At 38.0% G+C, this 19,934-nt stretch overlaps 1 protein-coding gene across 7 annotated transcripts in view; it reads left to right on the top strand.

The window, feature by feature from the left end:
• The first annotated feature begins 4,519 nt into the window (after positions 1-4,519).
• The window catches only part of Cdk15 (cyclin dependent kinase 15), a 99,921-nt gene continuing 84,506 nt past the window's right edge, over positions 4,520-19,934 (top strand). For 3 of the 7 annotated variants that reach the window (XR_004517515.1, XM_010616136.3, XM_010616138.3), the window contains exons 1-4: positions 4,622-4,847; positions 5,514-5,663; positions 5,827-5,924; positions 13,062-13,141. Coding sequence is in view for 6 of the 7 variants with exons in the window: in XM_010616136.3 (XP_010614438.1) it covers positions 4,725-4,847; positions 5,514-5,663; positions 5,827-5,924; positions 13,062-13,141 (451 nt within the window). In the remaining variant the exon portion in view is untranslated. The other 4 variants (XM_033764537.1, XM_010616137.3, XM_033764538.1 and 1 more) reach the window with 4 other exon arrangements.

Consider the following 19,934-nt stretch of genomic DNA (forward strand, 5'->3'; position numbering starts at 1 on the left):
CAAAATTTTAAAAACTGTTATAGTAAAGCAATGAAACACTTGTAACATCAAATCCACTAGAACTGCAGTAGACTTCTCAACACAATTTTAAAGAACAGAAGAGTGTGAAGTGTGTCAAGCTCTAAAAGCAAACAACTTCTAACTTACACTGATGTATCAAGAAAAAATACAATTCGAAAATGATAGAGAACTACGGCAAATCCATGAAAAAGTGTATCTTAAGATATTCAGGACCTAAAGGAGTAGGGAAGGTGGGATGGGTAGGGGAAGGGTAATAAGGAAAAAGAAAAAAATGAGAGATAATGAAAAGATGAAAATAAAGTGTTTGTAGATGGGGAGGGGAGGAGGGGGTGAAGGGAGGGTAGGGGGAAGGGGAAAAAATGAGAATCAAAACTTGTCATGTAGAGGTACAAGATCCCAACAATGAATGTAACTGTACTGTATCCCTAAAATGTACCAATAAACTCAATTAAAGCTGAAAAAAAAGTTTTAAAAAAAGAGTTTGTGTTGAGAAGTTTGCTGTGATTCTTTCTGTTATAGGTGATTTGTTTCTTTTCTCTAGCAGCTTTTAATATTCTGTTATTGTATTGAATTTCTGAAATCTTGAGTATTATATTCCTTGGTGTAGTTTATTTGGTCAAGGCTAATTGGAGTTCTATAGGCCTCTTCTATCTGTATGTCAAATCTTTTTGCCATACTTGGAAAATTTTTTGCCACTACTTTGGTGAACATATTTTTTATGTCCTTTGTGCTATCTTCTGATTTTTCATTAATTCTGACCAGTCTTGTTATTCTTTGTATCATCTAGCAGCTTTTGGATTGACTTTTTTGTGATCCCTTGTGATTTCTAAGAAATCTTTCATGTGATGATCGTTGACCACAAACCTGTCTTCCAAATCTGATAGTTTGTCCTCACATTGGTTGATTCTGCTGCATATATTTTCAACAAAAACTTTAATTTTAATCTCCTGGATATAGGTTTGAATGTGTTTCATGAAATCCAATTCTTTCCTATTTTGGGCATTTATCATTTCCATCGCTTTCCTAAGTGCCTCTTTTTTTTTTTTTTTTTTTTTTTTTTTTTTTCTTTTTTTTTTTTTTTTTTTTTTTTTTTGTCTATATCCACTCTACAATCACTAACCATGTTCCCCATTATGGTTATCATACCGTTATCTGTGAAATTATTTCTGAATTTTTTCTAGCATCTCATTCATCTGCTTTGATACTTCCACTACTACCATCTTAGAAAGTTCATCTGGGTGGCTTTTGATTTCTTCTCTCAATGTTAACTGGATTTACCTTGGGTAAGCTGCAGGTCTGGGATTGTATCTTGCCTCCATGTCTTCTCATTTTTCTATTTTTTAATTTGTTTTCTGCATTAATGCTTGTAAAGAGCTTATGATAGATAGCTCTATTCCTAGTATTAAAACTTCCTCAGGAAATGACTACTTTTCAGAGATATCTTCTAGATGTAGCTGTTTTATGGCTTTTGAGTCTGCCCAAGATCCTGCCTCTTCAATTTATTGGGGTTTAGAAATTTTGATCTAGCACCTCGTTCTTTGGTACTGGACTATGGCAATGATTATTACCCCTAGCCTATCTCCATACTGGTATATAAAGAAGAACAATTGATAATCTCAGAAGAACAACTATTCATCTCAGCTAAAGTAGTACAATTAGTAATGATAATCACATCAAATACAATCTAGAAAATGACACTGTGATAATTGATAATTTGCCACTTTTAAATATAAGTACAGGATTTATGGTTATATTGCAAAATCTAAAACACATATCCCCTTAAAAGAGTGATTTTCCCCAAAGGGGAAAAATTTTTAAAGGCATAAGAGGGGAAAATAGAAAATTAAAGAAGAGAAAGAGATTAGAAGCAAGGATGAATGTCAAAGGAAGATTACTTAAACTTTGAGAAACTAGTAAAGGAGGGAAAGAAAGAAGGAAAATACATAAACAAGGACTAAACAAAACAAAAAAAATTAGAAACTATTTACATTCATGAAAAAACAATACACAAAGAAAAGAAAAAGAGAGATTTCTCTGTGATTTCATGCCTGTGATTATCTTCTGGGGTCTACAGTTTTGTAGTATTTCCAATGCAGGGCATGTTTCTGTTGTTACTGGTAGACAAAGGAGGCAGGCAGAGCCCAGATCCATCCTGGTTAATCCCAGCAAGCTTGCAGTAGGATTAGGGAAAGGTGTTGGATAATCTTAGCAAGAGTGCAGTAGGAATAGTATGGGGTTCCGATTCTGGTGCTTTCAACTCTCCAGAAGTTCAGACTGATTCTGGCCTCTAGTTGTGGGGTTGAGGCCTGAGTTGTTCAGCCTAAAACACTCTGGGTGCCCCTTGCCAGACTGTCCTCAGCTCTCTGACCCTGGATGTCTCCTGTGGTCATGCCTCACCCAGTCACTGGCATCCCTGAGATGAAGCTAACCCATGACTACCCCAAGTCCTGGGCTCAGTAGACCCCTCCTAAAATGGTGTCTGGCCAAGCAGGGGATGCCTGGAATGGAGTCACTTTCCAGATGTAGTACACAGCAACCACTCCTGCATTCCAGTAATGTGCTTCTCCCTGGAAGCCTCTGGAGCCACCTGCCTTTGCTGTGTCTCTGTAGATTCAAGACCTTCCTTCATGCTGCAAGCCAGGAGTCACGGAGAAAATGCAGTTTGCCATTTCCTTTTTCTGTGTTGAAGTCTGTCTCTTCACCCTCCCTGTGGGTTCCAATTCTCCTTTCATATCCTTCCTGGGTACCATAATCTACCTCTCTTCTTCTTTTCTTCACCAAGTTGTTATGTTCCAGTGCCTAGATTCCATTGTGAGGGTCATCAGTCTTGTGCCAGCATGAAGCTTGGTACAGAATAAGTGCAGGAATGGTAGCCATTTCAACGATGAGGAGGAGGATGATGATGATGATGGTGGTAGTGGTGGTGGTGGTGATGGCTGCACTTTTATTGAGGGCTTACCCATACTAGTCCGAAGTAGGCAGGAATACAAATAAATAATCAGTCAAATTTTTTTAAAATATGGTTCTTTTCTTCCTTCCTTTCATTTTCTTTTTTTGTCGCACTAGGAGTTGAATCTACTTTATATGATAAAGTTCACAGTCTTCTTTGAGGAAGACATTAGCAACAGTGCTAAAATGTTATAATCAATATAATGATTCTGATGAGATTATATTTGCTGAGAAATTAGTTTCTCACTCTTTCAGGAGCAATCAGTTGAAAAGTTTGATAGTTTTTGTTTGTTTGCCTTTGTTTTCACTTTTGAGGTGAGATTTCACTGTGTTGCTCAGGCTGGCCTTGAACTTAACCAACCTCCTTCTGCCTCAGATGGAATCTCAGATATGCACCACCACTCCCACCTTAAAATTTTTAATAGTTTTTAAGCCTAGTATTTTATCCTTTTTCTGTATTAGTGTAATTAGTCCCCCACTCCCAATTTAAGTGAATTTATTTATTTACGGTACTGGGGATTGAACACAGGGCCTTCACACACACTGAACTACATTCCCATTCCTCTGTATATTTTTACTGTGAGACAGGGTCTCACTAAGTTGCTTGCAGTCCTTCTCCCTCAGCCTCTCAGAGTACTGGGATTACAGGTGTGTGTCCCCACACCCCTCTTTGAGTGGATCTTTGAACTGGCTTATTTTGGTTCTCTTTTCTTCTGGTAATTTTAAAATAAACTTAAATGTATGTTCATAAGAAAATTATATGAAAGTTTTTAGAATAGGATTTTGAGCTCAGATATCAAACATCTATAAATACTACGATAATAGACATAACTCTTATTTTTCCTTGGTAATGATTTTGCAAGTGTGTGTCTGTGTGTATCTATGTATATCTGAAATTTTCTTACACTGTGATTGGCACATTATAGTGGCAATAGTCTTAGGCAGCTATCAGAGAAAAAGTTCTGTTCAAAGACCAAAGATGACAAACCAGTGTGAGTCAGAGTCCTAGACGTGTGAAATACTAATATAGTACTTTACATACAGTAATCATTAGTCATGTTTATGTGGAAGCAAAGGACAGGAAAAGAAGAGAGGAGGGAGCACAAAGATACTTCCTGATAACTCCTCTCCCCACCCCTGCGAACAGGTGAGGACAGCACAGGTGCTCTTCTCGGTGCTGCTGAGAGGAGTGAATTACTACCCCTCCAGCACGGATGCACCCCTGTTGCCAGGAGGCAGGAGGGGTAAACATCGTCAGCTTTCTTCCTGCTCTATATTCTGTGGTTTCTTTGACTACTACAAGTTGGTCAGGTTGCAAATTTGCTTTAAAGTAGGAAAACCAAAACGCTTTCAGATGAGATGTAGGGGGAAAACGTTCCAATTCGGCACCACGGAATCCTAATAACATGAGTCTCACTGCCAGTAATGTCAGGTAAACACCATCACAGGGACAAGCAGAGCACATTAATAAAAAGTGTGCACACCGTCAGCGTGCACTCGTGGCTGTCATAAGAACCTTATTTTTGCTCTATCCGGTATCAGCCGCCTCGCTTTCAGTCGCGCGGGCAGGCAAGCAGTCACCTTTCTAATGCAGAGCTCCTTGCCTGACAGGAAAAACTGCTGAAGTCATGCCCTCATGTGAGTCGTAAGAAAGCTCCAGCTGCTGACCTCTGTAGAAAAGGGACTGAGCGAGGGGAGGAGACGCAGAAGAGGAAAGGTTCAAGTGCAGGTTTTCTCCTTGAACCTGGAAGATTATGGGTCAAGAGTTGTGTACAAAGAGTCTACAGCCTGGGTGCAGCTGCTACCACCCCTCGGAGGGAGGAGAGGCGCGCAGCTGGCGGAGGGGTCAGCCTTTGGCGATGGAGCCTGCGCTGGAGGTATTTGTGTCCGGGTGGAGCATCTTTCTCTATTGACAAACAGAGAAGTTCGGACGCTCCCCTTCTGTAGCGAGGTCTGATTCTTAAACCCATAAAAAGGAAAATTCCATTAAGGTAACAGAAATTTATGACGATAGCTGTGCAACGTGGAGATGGCTCATACCCCAAAGGGGGAAATAATGCTAGGCTTTGAACTGTAGGTACGGAACTCCCTGGACTTGACGTGCAGAGAGTGATTCTTCTCTTGAAATCTCCAAGGTACTAAATTGCAGGGCTGAACCACAAAAGACAAGCTGTAGTATTGGTATAGCATAGGTTCAAAATTTCAATAATTATCTCATGATTATTAGCAATACCATACTAGAAAATCAACCCCTAAAAATAATTTAGGTAAACAAGAGAGGGGGAGCCATAGTCAAACAGAGAAAATTTGGAAAATATGCAGCAAAATGAGTTTTAGATTCTTCTAAGAGTTACAGATATAATGCATTTCGACAGTTGATACCATTATAGTCTTTTTTCAAGGGATCTAACTTTCCAGAAATGTGGCTTTTGGGGGTGTAAGAAGATTAGAAAACATGAAGAAAGAGAATCAGGAAAATAGTTTGCCAACCACTAAATCTTGACTTTCATAAATTTTACTCTTGTGCTTTCTTTTTTCTGCAGCTAAAGGACCTAAAAGAAGCATCCTGTTCCATGACTTCATTCCACCCCCGGGGACTTCAGGCTGTCAGGGCCGGAAAGTTAAAGAGTAAAAGGCCACGGAGTAACAGCGATTCTTTTCAGGAAGAGAATCTGAGGCAAGGTTTTCAGTGGGTGAGTGAGCTGCTGAGATTGGTCCAGAATTCAGTGTGTGAGCGCCTAGGGAGGTTGGCTCTGACGGTCCACGTGCACTCTGGCGAGGCTGTCTTTTCCCTGGGGTGGAAAAAGGTCAACAATAAAAAAGTGCTTTTTCTTTCTCCCTCCTCATCCCTTTAAGCAGAGGAAGAGCCTCCCGTTTGGTGCAGCCTCGTCCTACTTGAACTTGGAGAAGCTGGGGGAAGGTTCTTACGCTACAGTTTACAAGGGCATTAGCAGGTGAGTGACTCACAGCTGCAAGAGATTATAGAAATGAGAGCCCCCCCCCCGTTTTACATGTAAGGCCGAATGAGGCATCTTAGAAGTTCACAGAGTTTGGGACACAAGAGCAGTAAGGAGTCGATGACGTTTTAAATAGCCTTGAAAGAAAAAACAAACCTGCTCTGCTCCTGTTAATATCAGCCCACTAAAACGTTGATCAGCCTTTCTTCTCTTGTGCTTGAGTCAGAGAAGGTGGATTTTCTCTACTATTGACCCAAAGAACCATCCCCACTTGTGGGTAAGGTGTAGACCCCACCCAGCCCTCCCTAAGTGACAGTGACTTAGGTTTAAACTACAGCCTCCTGCGATTGCGGCCTCATTCTTTCCCCTGGCTTCAGGAGGAGAAACTAAAGTTGGTTTCTGTGAATGAAGTAGGAGATATGCAAAAAATGATAAATCCTGTTTTTCTACACTTAGAAAATATACAAAATGTCTGGAGAATAATAATATTCCTAAATCGAAAGCCAAATACCCACTTTGAAAATTGAATCCCATTGCATTTTAGTTGAGGTGGGAAAATTAGAGAATCTATTCTTGGGACTGGGGATTTAGCTCAGCGGTTCGGTGGCCTGCCTGGCAAGCGCAAGTACCCGAGTCAATCCCCGGTACCAAAAAAAAAAAAGAGAGAGAATCTATTCTTTTTTTTTTTCTATGTTACTCTAATGGAGTAAAACAATGATTTAATAGTGGTTAAGTGTTCTTTGGTTTGTTGTTGTTGTTGTTGTTTTGAGACAGGGTTTCACTGTGTAGCCCAGAGTGGCCTTGAACTTACAGTGATCCTCCTGCCTCAGCCTCCCCTGTGGTGGAATTACAGGCATGCACCACTGATGCCTGGTTTAAAAGTTCATTTTTAAAATATAATATAAATAGAAAAGAACCATTATTTACCTTAGAGTTTGCATGTTATTATTTTTATTTGTTAAAACAGGATTGTAAAGTAAATACAATTTTAAATGTATTGAATAGAAGCAGGATTTAATTCATGTCTGTAGATTATCCTAGGAACCAAGAATATAAGATTTTCTTCAAGGAACCCAACCTGCTAGGAGGTTGAAAAGTGCACTAGAAATACTTGTTCAAGTGCATAGAAATGAATAAGTAAAGGTATAATGCTTACAGCAAGATTTATAACAGAATTAATAAAAACTTGGTCACAAATATTTATAAATACTGGACTAGGTATGTAATCAACTACATAAAATTGTACCCAGTTGTCTAATGTATGGACTAGATGTAGTAATATGAAAAGATGTCTAGTATTTTAAGAGGAAAAAAGCAAGTTGTAGAACAATATGTATCCTCTTATACACTCAGATGAACTGTGCAAATATAGATTTGTGTGTACATATAAGAGGCAGGAGAAATAGACAAGAGAGATATTACTTCTAGTGGTTGAAACTAGGTCAGAGAAACAATGATCGCTCTTAAACTTTTTATTTTATTCTCCACCACAAAGACATTTTATTTACAGCATAAAACTCATCTCAAAATACCATAAAGATTAATGCCAAAAAGGCATTTGATAAGTTCAGTATCAATTTCTAGTTTTAAAAACTCTAAATAAACCAGGTGTGGTGCCATGTGCTGGTAATCTCAGCATTCAGGAGGCTGAGGGAAGAGGATGTCCACGAGTCTGAGGCCAGCCTGGGCCACATAATGAGTTCAAGACCAGTGTGGACTATATAGTGAGACCCTGTCTCAAAAACAAAAAACTAGCGAAAACAAACTGTAAACAAAATAGGAACAGAATGAATGACAATTCATCATTTATGTTGTAGACTATTTCAAATAAACAGCTTACATGTTTTTTGTTCCATAGTAGGGGCATTACTGTTAAATTTCAACTAGGGCAAGGAAGTTCTTTATGCATTATTGATAAAAATTATCTTAGCTGGGTATGTTAGTACATGCCTATAATCCCAGCCATTCAGGAGGAGGCAAGGTGATCACTAGTTCACAGCAAGCCTGGGCAACTTAGTGAGACCCTGTCTCTGAATAAAACAATAAAAAAGACTAGGGGCATAGCTCAGAAGTAGAGCAATGCAAAGAGAAAATGCTGAATATCAATTTTTGTGGATTACAGTATTATCTCCCTAATGTACCTAAGGGAATTATCTAAGAAACTATTAGAGGTAATAACAGAACAGCAAGATGATCAGTTACAAAATCAATGTATACTTGTCATAAATTATCTTATGCATTAGAAATAACCAGTTTAAAAATGTAGTAGGGAAAATTATTCTCACAATAACAATAAAAATGTTATTATTTACATTAAAAAGTCAGGATCTACATATTTTCTGAGGAACATAAAAGACTTAAAGAATCAAATAGATATTCCTTCTACTAAAATTTATTTTTATATTATAATATTTATTATGTACCAGGCAATATTTTAGCGGATAAGAATATATTGGAGGACAAGGGACAAATATTCCTGCTTTTATGGGGAATTGGAAGGATGACATAGTCAATAAGCAACTTAGAAAAATATTGAGTTTATCATAAATGAACAAAACAGGGAAGAGGGATAGGAGAGCCAGAGTTGGGGAGTAGACTATGATCTCAGCAGGCCTCACTGGGAAGGAGATATGGAAATAGGGCCTCCAAAGGAAGTAAGGAACAGGCTAACAGACAGTGGAAGGCAGCTTGGAGTAGGGCAGAAGGTAGCAAATAAAGAAGTCACTGAGGCAAAATCAGCCTTGACACTGGAGGGGGTGAGTGGAGGAGATGAGGGCCGGAGGAAAGGACAGAGTGTGTCCGGGAATCACGTACGATCTTGTCCCGTGACCATTCCAGGGACTAAGTACAGGAAATTTGGATTCAGAAATCTAATACAGATGTCAGTGAGTCTTTGACTTCAAATTTTAATGTACTCTAAACACAGTGGTCCATTAGAATCCTTGGGCGTTTTGTCCAGGAGTCTCTTGGACACCAAAATCCTTGAATGCTGAAGTCCCTTATATAAAGTGATGCCGTATATAATATAACCTAATGCAATGTAAATGCCATGTAAATAGTTGTTACACTGTATTGTTTAGGGAGTGATGACAAGGGAAAAAAAGTCTAGTCTATTCATATTTAGTACAAATGCAATTTTTCCCAAATATTTTCAATCTATGGCTGGTAGAATATACAGATCCAGATCCCACAGATACAAAAGGGCTGACCATATATCCTGAGCTACAGTATCACAACTGTGTAGCACAAGTATAAGAAGAGACAGATCAAGGGGCAGGGAATTTAGCTCAGTGGCACCACGCCTGCCTTACAAGCGCAAGGTCCTGAGTTTGACCCCAAGTACCAAAAAAAAAAGAAAAGAAAAGAAAAGAAAAGAAAAGACAGATAAAAGAAATAGGACTGTGAAAAGTCCACCAAAGTCATTACAAATCCAGGTATTAGTAAGGTCTAATATATATTCACAGTGGCACCTCAAGTCAGCAAAGATGGCTCAATAAACAGAACTGGGTTAATTGTTAGCCATTTGGAGAAAAAATAAATATATAATTTGAGTATAGTGGATTAAAGAGTTAACCTGTAGGGGAAAACATAAAAGAACTAGAGGAAAAGACAAGTAAGTTCATTCTAACCTTTAGGCTGCAATACTCTACGTGTAACATAAAGGAAGATAGGACGTATCCATTTGCTCTACCTATTGAAGTAAGTGCCAGGGAGCCCCGATTCTGACTCACCTTAATAGATGTTTCATTGAGACACTGATGGACAAATTGGTATGGAAAACACAAAATAAAATTCAATCCTTCATTACAGAGAGATTTTAGTATTTTTATATATTTATAGTATTCTTGGCAATACTAAAAATTGAACCCAGGGCCTCCCCACGTATGCTAGGTATGCGCTACCACTGAGCTATGTCCCCAACCCTTCTTTACTTTTATTTTGAGAAAGGTTCTCACTGAGTTGCCCAGGTTAGTCTCAAACTTGTGATCTTCCTGTCTCAGTTTTCCACATAGAGGAGAGTACAGGTATATACCATTGTGCCTGGCTGACTTTCAGTGTTTAAAAAAAAAGTCAACATATGCTGTGACTGATTAAGAAGATTAAGTTCAAAGCATTTTCTAAACGTATTTGACAAACTTTCTGTAGGGATGTAGAACTTTATACAGTGTCTAAGTAAAACACTTTGAAAAATACTGAGCATCATTAAGAATTTAAAGTTCAAGGCTTCAGAGACATCCGGGTGTGATGACACACGCCTGTGCTCCCAGGACTTGGAGGTTTAATATGAGCCAGCCTGGACTATATGGCGAGACCCTAACTCAAAAATCAAACAAAGAAAAATACTTCAAAGAAAAAATAAGGAAAATGAAGGCAATTGGTGAAAGGTATATGTAAAATATTTCAATAAAATGGTAGCCAGGTAAGCAAAACACACACACAAATAGAAAAGACCAATGAATTTAGGAAAACTTAGTTTTATAAGGAAAAACCTGAAATTAACACATGGTCTTTTTTTTAATCTATCAAATGGGCCAAAATGTGAAAATAAAAGCAAGAATAAGTTCTTATTGATGAGGGAATGGCAAAGCAACATGAAGCCAGCAGAAAGAGCTTCCAAAAGATAAACCTACAAAAATTTTGAAATAAGAGCCAAGCATGGTGCCACACACCTGTAATCCCAGCAATTAGAAGGCTGAGGCAGGAAGATTGCTGAAATTTCATGGCCAATCTGGACCACATAGTGAGTTCAAGACCAGTTCAAACTGCAACACAAGGACCTGTGTCAAAAAAAAAATTTTTTTTCAGAACTAGAATTATATTGAGCTAGGCATGGTGGTGCATGGTTGTAATCCTAGCATTCTGGAAGACTGAGACAGGGAGATTGCAAGTCTGAGCCTGCTCAGGGCAACTTAGTGACTTAGCAAGACCTCAAATTAAAAAAGAAAAAAGGAGGCTGAGGATTTACTTCAGTGGCATAGTGCCTGCCTCACAAGCACAAGGTCCTGAATTTGATCCCCGGTACTGCAAAAAAAAAGACGGGGGGGGGAGATATAACTGAGTGTGAATGCTCTGGGTTCAATCCACAGTCCAAAATAATAATAATAAAAAATAATAATAATAATAATAATGTATTTAATTATAACACAAAGAATAAAATATGAGTTCATAGTGATATAAATGGTTTATGGCAGGTGTGGTGGTACACACAGGTAATCCCAGCACTCGGGAGGCTGAGGCAGGAGTATCATTTCAAGTTCAACACCAACCTGGGCAACATAGAGAATTCAAGGCCAGTATGAAATAAATAGCGAGACCCTGTCTTAAAAAACAAATTAGCAAACGATTCAATAAATTAATAATAAGAGTGAAAAAATAAATTTACCAGGCAGTAAAATTCCAACTAATTTATATAGAAAATTTATATAGAAAGAGGTACATAACAGCTCTCCAATCCTTAAGTATGGATTCTCATTGTGACACTCATGCTAAAGTACACTACAGAAGTGGGCAAAAGTAATTTTATCATAGAGAACCAGACAAATGTTACTTCAGACAGGTGGGTAAGGTCAACATCAAAAGCTGTAAGTTACAATGACAGTATATACCCTTAATTAGATCCAATAAAGAAGGCTGCTTACATTCCCTGAACTCATAATCCTAGTCTCATAAGAAAAAGATCAGAAAAATTCCAAGAGGCATCCTACAAAGCACTCCTCAAAACTGCCAAGGAAAGGGAGGGGATTTGTCTCAGTGGTGCCACACCTGCCTCAAAAGCTCAAGGTCTTGAGTTGACCCATGGTACCAAAAAAAAAAAAAAAAAAAAAAAAAAAAAGTGAAGAAAAATCTGGAAATGTCAGCCACAAGGAAACTAAGAGGACATGACAACTAGATAAAACCCTGAATTGAACCCTAGACAATAAAAAGGATATTAAGTAAGAAGAACTAAAGAAATCCTAATAAGCTATGAGTTTTAGTTAAGAAACTATGCAAGACATGTGGGAATGACCTATACTACCATCTTAATTTTTTCTGTAGATCTAAAAATGTTCTAAAAAATGAAATCTAAAAATACACTCGTAACTCTGAACAATGTTAGCCAGGGAGTGGTGCAGTATCCACTCTCCTGACCACTACTGCAACAGTTTGGGAACATGAGTTCAAATCAATAAAAACTGTGTGCTGATTACTCTTTGACTTAGCAGTTGCACATCTTCCCTAAGAAAATAATGACTGGGGCTGTGTGAAAAGATTTACCTACAAATATGATCATAATAGTATTTTTATAATAGCCAAAAGCTAGAAACAGTTTACAAGCATTTGGAACTGCCAAAACACATCGTGGCATATTTATATGATGGAACATTGTATCATTGTTAAATGTCACATTGTACAAGAATGAATGATAAGAAAATTTTAAAGGAGAAAGAATAGATGTCTACTAATATTATAGGAACGCCCCTGTATTAAAACAATCCATATATCCCTGCGTTGAAGTCTTGCATTCTTAGCACTTACCTTTCATCACGAACAAGACTGATGCATAAGGGAAAAAATGGGAGGAGGTAGAGAGATTGTGGTGAGTCTGGGTAGACCAGGCAACACTTTGGAGGCAGTAGGAGAATCTCGCTGTTATTCTGAGTCAAACGTAGAAAAGTAGTGGGTTTTGAAGGAGAAGTGACCTTTTTTTAATTTTCCTTTTATAAAGATGCCCCAAGACCCCACTGAAAATAGAATGTGAAAATAGAAAATAGAAGCTGGGAGAGTGTCAGGGAGAAGTCAGATGGGAAATGAGGATGGTCGCAGAAGTATACAGGAAGGGAAAGGATCAATAGGCACAGAGTAGCACAAAGGAGGTGGTTCCTCTGGATTTGCTTCCTCCAGATGTTCTATAATGATCACATACCACTTGACTAAAGAGAAAACCATGTTTTGTAGTATATCTATGTATATACATTTTATACCAGCTAGCTACATACTAGAGAGAGGGATGTAGGTTTGTTTTGAGAGGACTGTAGATCCAAATGATAGACTATGTTTTTGAAGGAAAACTTTTTAAAAAGCCATCTTTAGTAAAAATTGCAGCTTTGAACTGTTTCTGTAAATGTGTGCCATGTCTTCTACCCCCTTTTCTAGGATAAATGGGCAACTGGTGGCATTAAAAGTCATTAGCATGAACACAGAGGAAGGAGTCCCATTCACAGCTATCCGGGAAGGTAAGAACAGGAAAAATGGACCCAGACCTGTTTTGATTCCTTGCTTTGGTTAAAAAGAAAAAAAAGAAAAGAAAACAATTTATTAGGTCTGTTTGTTTAACATCTGGTTTCTGGTATTTCTACAAGTAACTTTTTTGGGTAATACATGGCGTTGGAGCCAGGACTGTCACACTGAACCATGTTCCCCACTTTTTTTATCTTGTACTTCGAGGCAAGACCTTGCTAAATTACAAGTTGCCTGGGGTGGGCTTGAACTTTTGATCTTCCTGCCTCAGTCTCCTAGAACGTTGGGATTACAGGAATGTGCCATCATGCTGGGCTAGAACTAATATTAAATTATTTTATTTTATTTTGAGACAGAGTCTCAGTCTGTAGCCCAAGCTGACTTCAAGCTAAGAGTCTCATACCTCAGCCTCCTGAGTGCCTAGTTTACAGGCATGTACCGCCACACCCAACAAAATTTTATGGATTCCAGTATTCCAACAGTTTTTATACTGTTATTTTATCATTTATTCTTTAGGATATTAAGATTCAAAATGGTTGCATCTCTTGACTGAGATTATGAACTCAACGAATTTACTAGATAATTTCCATGTGCTTGGTGGCCCCACGCTGGGTGCTAAAACTTGGTCCATGCAATCAATGCCCAAAAGTCATGTAAAAGAAAGAAAATTTTAATATTATATTAATTCTTCATGGGGAATTTGCCTGAACATCCTTGTTATTTGATAGTATTTGAAAAACTCCAGGAAGGTGTGTACATCTAGTGTAGTGCCATGTTTTCTTTGTACCTTGGGCAGTAGAGCAAGTAGGTGAGATGGAGTTGGGTCTGCACTGTAAGCCTGCAAGGTGCTAGTGTGGCTCAGTTCACCTCTCTGAGATTCAGTTTACTGCTAATGGAGAATGAGAAGAATAAGAATATATTCTTATATATACTTATCACAGGGTCTATTTTCAGAGTTCAGATACTAACTGTTCTCTTCTTGCTCTATTGCTTGGTAATGCTTTGTTGATCATCAAGACAAGTGATTTATACTAAAAATCTCAAAAAGCCAACATAGTGAAAATAAATTGCTAAAAGTAGAATTTATCAAATGGCTTATTACATAAGCCATTTAAAGTGATGTGGGATTGCTATCCATTTCAGGAAGAAAAAAAAAAGGAAGGGCCTTTCCCTAGCTTCACTTTCTCTCCCTTTTTAGTATTTATCTTTCCTTCTTTACCAAGTACATTCTATATGCAAAGCACATTGCTGAATGTTGCAAAGGATGAGAACATAAAGCCCAATCGTTCTTTTATGTTGTTTTAATCCTAACAGAGCAGGTAATTCAAGTAACAAATATATAAAAGGCATGCACAAGGATGAGAACAAGTTTGTTTTAGTGCCTAATGGAGCCAAATGAATTTTGAACTGAGCTTAGAAGGATAGGTTATGCAAATAGGCATGGAAAAAGCAATTTAGAAAATAAGTTTATAACTTAATTTGATGCCATTTTTAAAAGTCTTTTAGAGCCCCTGGGAAATAAATGGTTTTGAATTTGAGTAAAAGGGCCAAATGGCTATCAGTTTAGCCAGAGCGTATCCTAGTAGGATCAGGTGCACTCTGGGTGACACATGATTTTAAGTGTTTAATGTAATAGAAGCTGCATTTACTGATGTTCTTACTAGTAATTTCCATGAAAGGATGACCACATACAGAAACATATATGTGGGGAGAGTAAAGAGTATTTCTGAACAACAGAAGTTCCCAAGTTGCCCACCTAAGGGGAGGGTACCTAGGCCCAGGTGCACCTCATTCCCTATATCCTGTGTGAGCTCAAGTTTGCCTTTTCTCGGGCTTTGCTCACAGCCAAGTTTTTCAGGTTGACATTTGATGGTTTTACCAATTTTACTAACAGATGGCTCTCAGCATGGTTCACAAAAGCTGGGTCTGTATCATTCCATATGCTAAAAGTTTCTTGTATTGCACATTTAGCAGGGAGCTGCCTCTCCCTCACAGGCGTTTACAATTACATTTAGTATTTAACTGCAGACTCCATCCCTTTGTTTTATAGACTTCCCTTTACTGAAAGCTTTGCTTGTACAATACTGAAAACCACAAAAAGATTTTTGACACATTGGAGGTTGTTAGGCTTCCAGTTTCTAACAATGAATGCTTCTTTCTCTACTGGTGTAAGAGTTTGGAGCCCTTGTTATAAAGGCCCTCTCTCCTCAAGTGGATGTGAGGCCTCATTTGAGAACGTTGGCACTGTCCCATTTTTGCTGTAAGAACTCTAAGGATGTGAGGCCAAGGACACAGGAGGTTAAATTAGAAGGACTGGAAGGCAAAATAAGAACAGCTGGAGTTCATTAGTTAACATCCAGGGTCACTAGCTAAAAAGGCAGTCAAAAGCCATGTGCAGAAAAACCGAACAAGTAATGCAGCCTTCTTTGAAAAGCCTTGAAGCAGGAGTTGGGTTTCCTGAGCAGTTATGCTGCTCTGCTGGCACAGCAGCCCAAGATTTATCAGGCAGGAATGGCTGCATGTTCAGTTTCTGTGTAGTTAAAATACATATGGCAGTTTATTAATCAGGTCATTCGGAGTGCTATTTGTTTTCATTTGCTCTTAACATATAAATTATGAAACTAACAGAAGTATGAACAGTACTGAGGGAAACATGTCTTAATACATGTGCCAGGTCTTTTTCAGGCCTCTTTCGATCCTAAGTTTAAGAGATAATGTACTACTTTTCTACTATATAGCCATCATTCAAACCACATCTCTCTGAATCAAAAATCCATAACTTTCTACACAATTCATTCTACAAATATTTATTGGGCATTCACTATGGCCAGCTCACTGATACCAGATAAAGAGTAATGTACAAAATAGATGTGTTTCTTACCACCCTCACTCTTTTGCTAATTAAAAAGATCAGAGGTCTTCATAGCAACAATTTTTTTTTCATAATTGGCTCAGAATTATATTACAAATGTTTATTTTTACAAGCAGGTGAAAATACCTTAATTTGAATAAGCCACTATTTTATGTTTTCTGTGAGAATGCTGTTTCTTAGTTTTATTAAACTCTATCAATATCTTAATAATGTGCCTTATTTTAAATAGCTTTCTAAAAATGGTCACTTTCTGGTTTAAACCGAGGACCTTTCACCTGTTAGTGATATTTTCTTAGGAAGCAGTCATTTAACTCATCTTTTTGGAGAAGTAGATACCTGATATACCCCTACCCTTGCAGTCTTTTATTTTGCCCCTTACACTAACTCTAGAAAGTAAAATATAGGGTTTTTTGTTTTTTTTTTTTTGTGGTGGTGGTGGTGGTGATGGAATCTGAGCTCAGAACAGTTGGGGAACTTATTTGAGGTCACAGAGCTAGTAATTAGCGTTTTCAGGTACTAGGATCCATGTCTATTCTATTTTAAATCCTTTCGACTTTGTTATATAAATTTAGAAGTGCATTTCTCCTTTGTCAAGAGTAAAACTAAAAATAGAAACCTATTATAATGTATTCCATATAAGCATTAAGGAAAATTCAAGAAAGCATTTTAAAGAAAATAATATATAATATTATATATTCAGCAACTTTGATTCTGTCATTGATTGTACAGCACCAGTAATTGCAGCATTTAAATCAGAAGTAGTTTCAGCTAAAATATCAATTTGCTAGTAGAAAATTGTAATTACATTACAAAGTAATTATTCCCAATCCATATATTTAAAAAAACTGAGAAAAAAAATAGTCTAAAGAAACTTGCTAAAGTTACACAATATGATAAAGGAGGAGTCCAATTAGAAACTGAGTCCACATGCTAGTATATGCCTATACTAGCATTCAGGAGGCTGAGTCAGGAGGATCAAGAATTCAAGGCTAGCCTGAACTACATTGCTATTTCAAGGTCAGCCTGGGCTACATCGTGAGATTCTGTTTCAAAAAGCAAAAACAAGACAAAAATAAACCTCTAATCACCCATTACCAAAAGTATTAGAGCAGTCCTGTTTGGCAAGTTTGCTGCTGAATTCAGTCAAATCACATTATGGACATAGCATATTCATATATGCATAGTTATATCTTTATAAAACACAGTAATGGAAAGATGGAGCTATTCACAACTAAAGCAAAAAAGATAGGGTAACATCAAGACATTGTGACACATTCAATTGCAAAGCACTATCTTTAAAAAGATAGTAAAAGTAAAACTTTACTAAACCCCCAAATCCCAACAAAATGAACCAAACTAAGAAGTTAAATACTTTTGTCATGAAATAAAAATATTTTTCTAAATTATTAAATCTTTCACTTGATAACATTATTATATCTAAATCATTAGATACATATGAGCTGAATAAACATCAGTCATGAGTCACTTTTCCTGATCTTCAGTATTATGTTGTTTTCTTCATATTTCTTCCTTGACTTCCTGGGATTTTAATGATCTTGCTATTAATATACAATCCCTATAACAATGCCTTGTATGTCTAAATACCCAATGAGTGTTAGCTGTTATGATCATCACCATTATAAAATTATTTTAGAAGCAATGTGTAGCTTAGTCGTGGTAGAACATGTGCTTACAGTGCACAGACCCTCGGCTGGACCACTACTAGCATCTCCCACCACCGAAAGGCAGTCAATGAAAACCTACTGAGACTTTAAAACAAAAACAAGAAACTTCCTCCATTTATCTTTGTGTCTTTGAAGGAAAACAAAAATAAGTACACTTGAAATACGTGAATTATAACAACAATAATTTTACCAGTATCCAAGTGCTGATTTTAGGATATTTCTTCCCTCTCTGTCGGCTTCTCTGTTGCAACCCTAAAAGTGTTTAATCTGTAGAAAAGAAATCACATCTACCTGTGAAGATTAAAAAACATTCTTGAATTTAGAAAAAAGAAAGTCCTTTCCTTTCTGGGTGTAAAATCTACACATCTGAGACTTTGGGCTTCTTAGATCCTTTGGTGCATGGACCAAACCATCTATCAACCCTACCATGAGACAAGCTTTAAATATCATCTGCTCTTTCATGCAAATGCCATATTAATAACTCAGTAAAATTCAGTTTCCATGTAGCTGTTTCAGTAGTACTGGGACATGAGAAAAGTAGTACATATGATCTAATGAGGCTGGTGATTAAAAGAAGCAAGAAATCTTCAACAGAAACACTGTCTGCCAGCAAACTGTATCAGTGATGTTAAAGAAGAAACCACAAATTCAACAATAAATATTTATTGTGTGCTTGTTATATTATGAGACATTATTCTAGGCATTGAGGATATAACAGTAAGTGCTGGCTCTCAATGCAGTTTGTATTCTCAAAACATTTTATGTCAGATGGCAATGAATACTTTGGAAAAGAAGAAAAAGGGCCAGGGATACAGCTCACCAGGGCTGGAGTGGGTGGAGTGCTGCTATTCCATCTGCAGTGGCCACAGGAGCCCCATGCCTCACATGCATCATTTGAGTAGAGTCCTGAAGGAAATAAAGGAGGAGGCATTCAGAGAACTGAGTAGAAAGTCTCATAGGCAAAGACCGCAGTGAAGGTGAGGCAGGAGGAAAGCTATGTTTGTTAAGTGTCCAAGGAACCTGTAAGAGGCCCATGTGTGACCTTGAAACACAGCTGGATCAAGCAGGGGCTGGACAAGCCTCCAGGAGTCTCCGATTTTACTGAGTGAGATAAGAGCTTACTAGAGAGTTTGGTACCAGGCGGGACCAGGTTTGACTTTCACTGGAACAGAGTCACAGTGGCTGGCTATTCTGTAGAGACAGTGAGAAGGAGGCCAAGAAGTGGGGAGAGCAGTTGCTTCTGTGCTTGCAGTAATTCAGCCAAGATGTGACTTTGACTTGTCCCAGGATGGTGGCAGAGGACATGGCAAGAAGTGAGAGCTTCTGGACATCTGTTGCCAACAGATTTGCTGGTGGGATCCATGAGGGTTTAAAAATAATTGTTGAGGGCTGGGGATTTAGCTCAGTGGCACTGTGCCTGCCTCACAAGCTCAAGGTCCCAAGTTCAATCCCTGGTACACCCACCCCCAAAAAAATGTTGAAAACTGGGTATGGTGGTGCATGCCTGTAATCCTAGTACTTGGGAGGCTGAGGAAGGAGAATCGCCATGAGTTTGAGGTTAGCCTAGGATATGTAGTGAATCTGAGGCCAGCCTGAACTGCATAGTGAGACTCTGTCTCAAAAATAATAATAACTGTTGAAAGCAATTGCAATCTACTAGAGTGGTGAGTCTTCACAAAGTGAATGAACAGCTTACAAATATTTCTGCAAAGAAATTGTGAACCAAGGATAAGACCAATAATAACAAATATAAGTGAGCATCCAACAAATGGCAAAAGGAACACTTTTTCTACTTCCATAAAACTGCAGCTGTCAAGAAAATTACACAGAGATACCCACTATTGCTAGCAGTGAGCCTTATCCAAGTAAATATTGTTCTGCCACCTTCTTAACCAATGATTGAAGCTATACTGCTTGAGAAAACATGTTACCATAATTTTTTAAATAAGCATAAGGAATTTTAGTAACTGAAGTAACACTAAAACTGTATTTAAAATACTCGTAACAATTTTAGGATTTTGTTTTGGGTCTTTTGTTTGTTTTGGGTGGGTTGGGGGAGTTTGGTAGTGGTGTGGCGGATCAAACCTAGGGCCAGAGCCATAATGCTGAACTGCATCCCTAGCCCCTAAAACTGCTTTTAGTGTATGCTTTGTAGTATGTGTGTATGTGTGTGCATGTGCATGCGCACATTTGTGTGCTTGTGTGTGTGTGTGTGTGTGTGTGTGTGTGTGC

Source organism: Fukomys damarensis, unplaced genomic scaffold (genome assembly GCF_012274545.1).
Source record: "Fukomys damarensis isolate Sample0158 unplaced genomic scaffold, DMR_v1.0_HiC HiC_scaffold_16, whole genome shotgun sequence".
Lineage (NCBI taxonomy): Eukaryota > Metazoa > Chordata > Mammalia > Rodentia > Bathyergidae > Fukomys > Fukomys damarensis.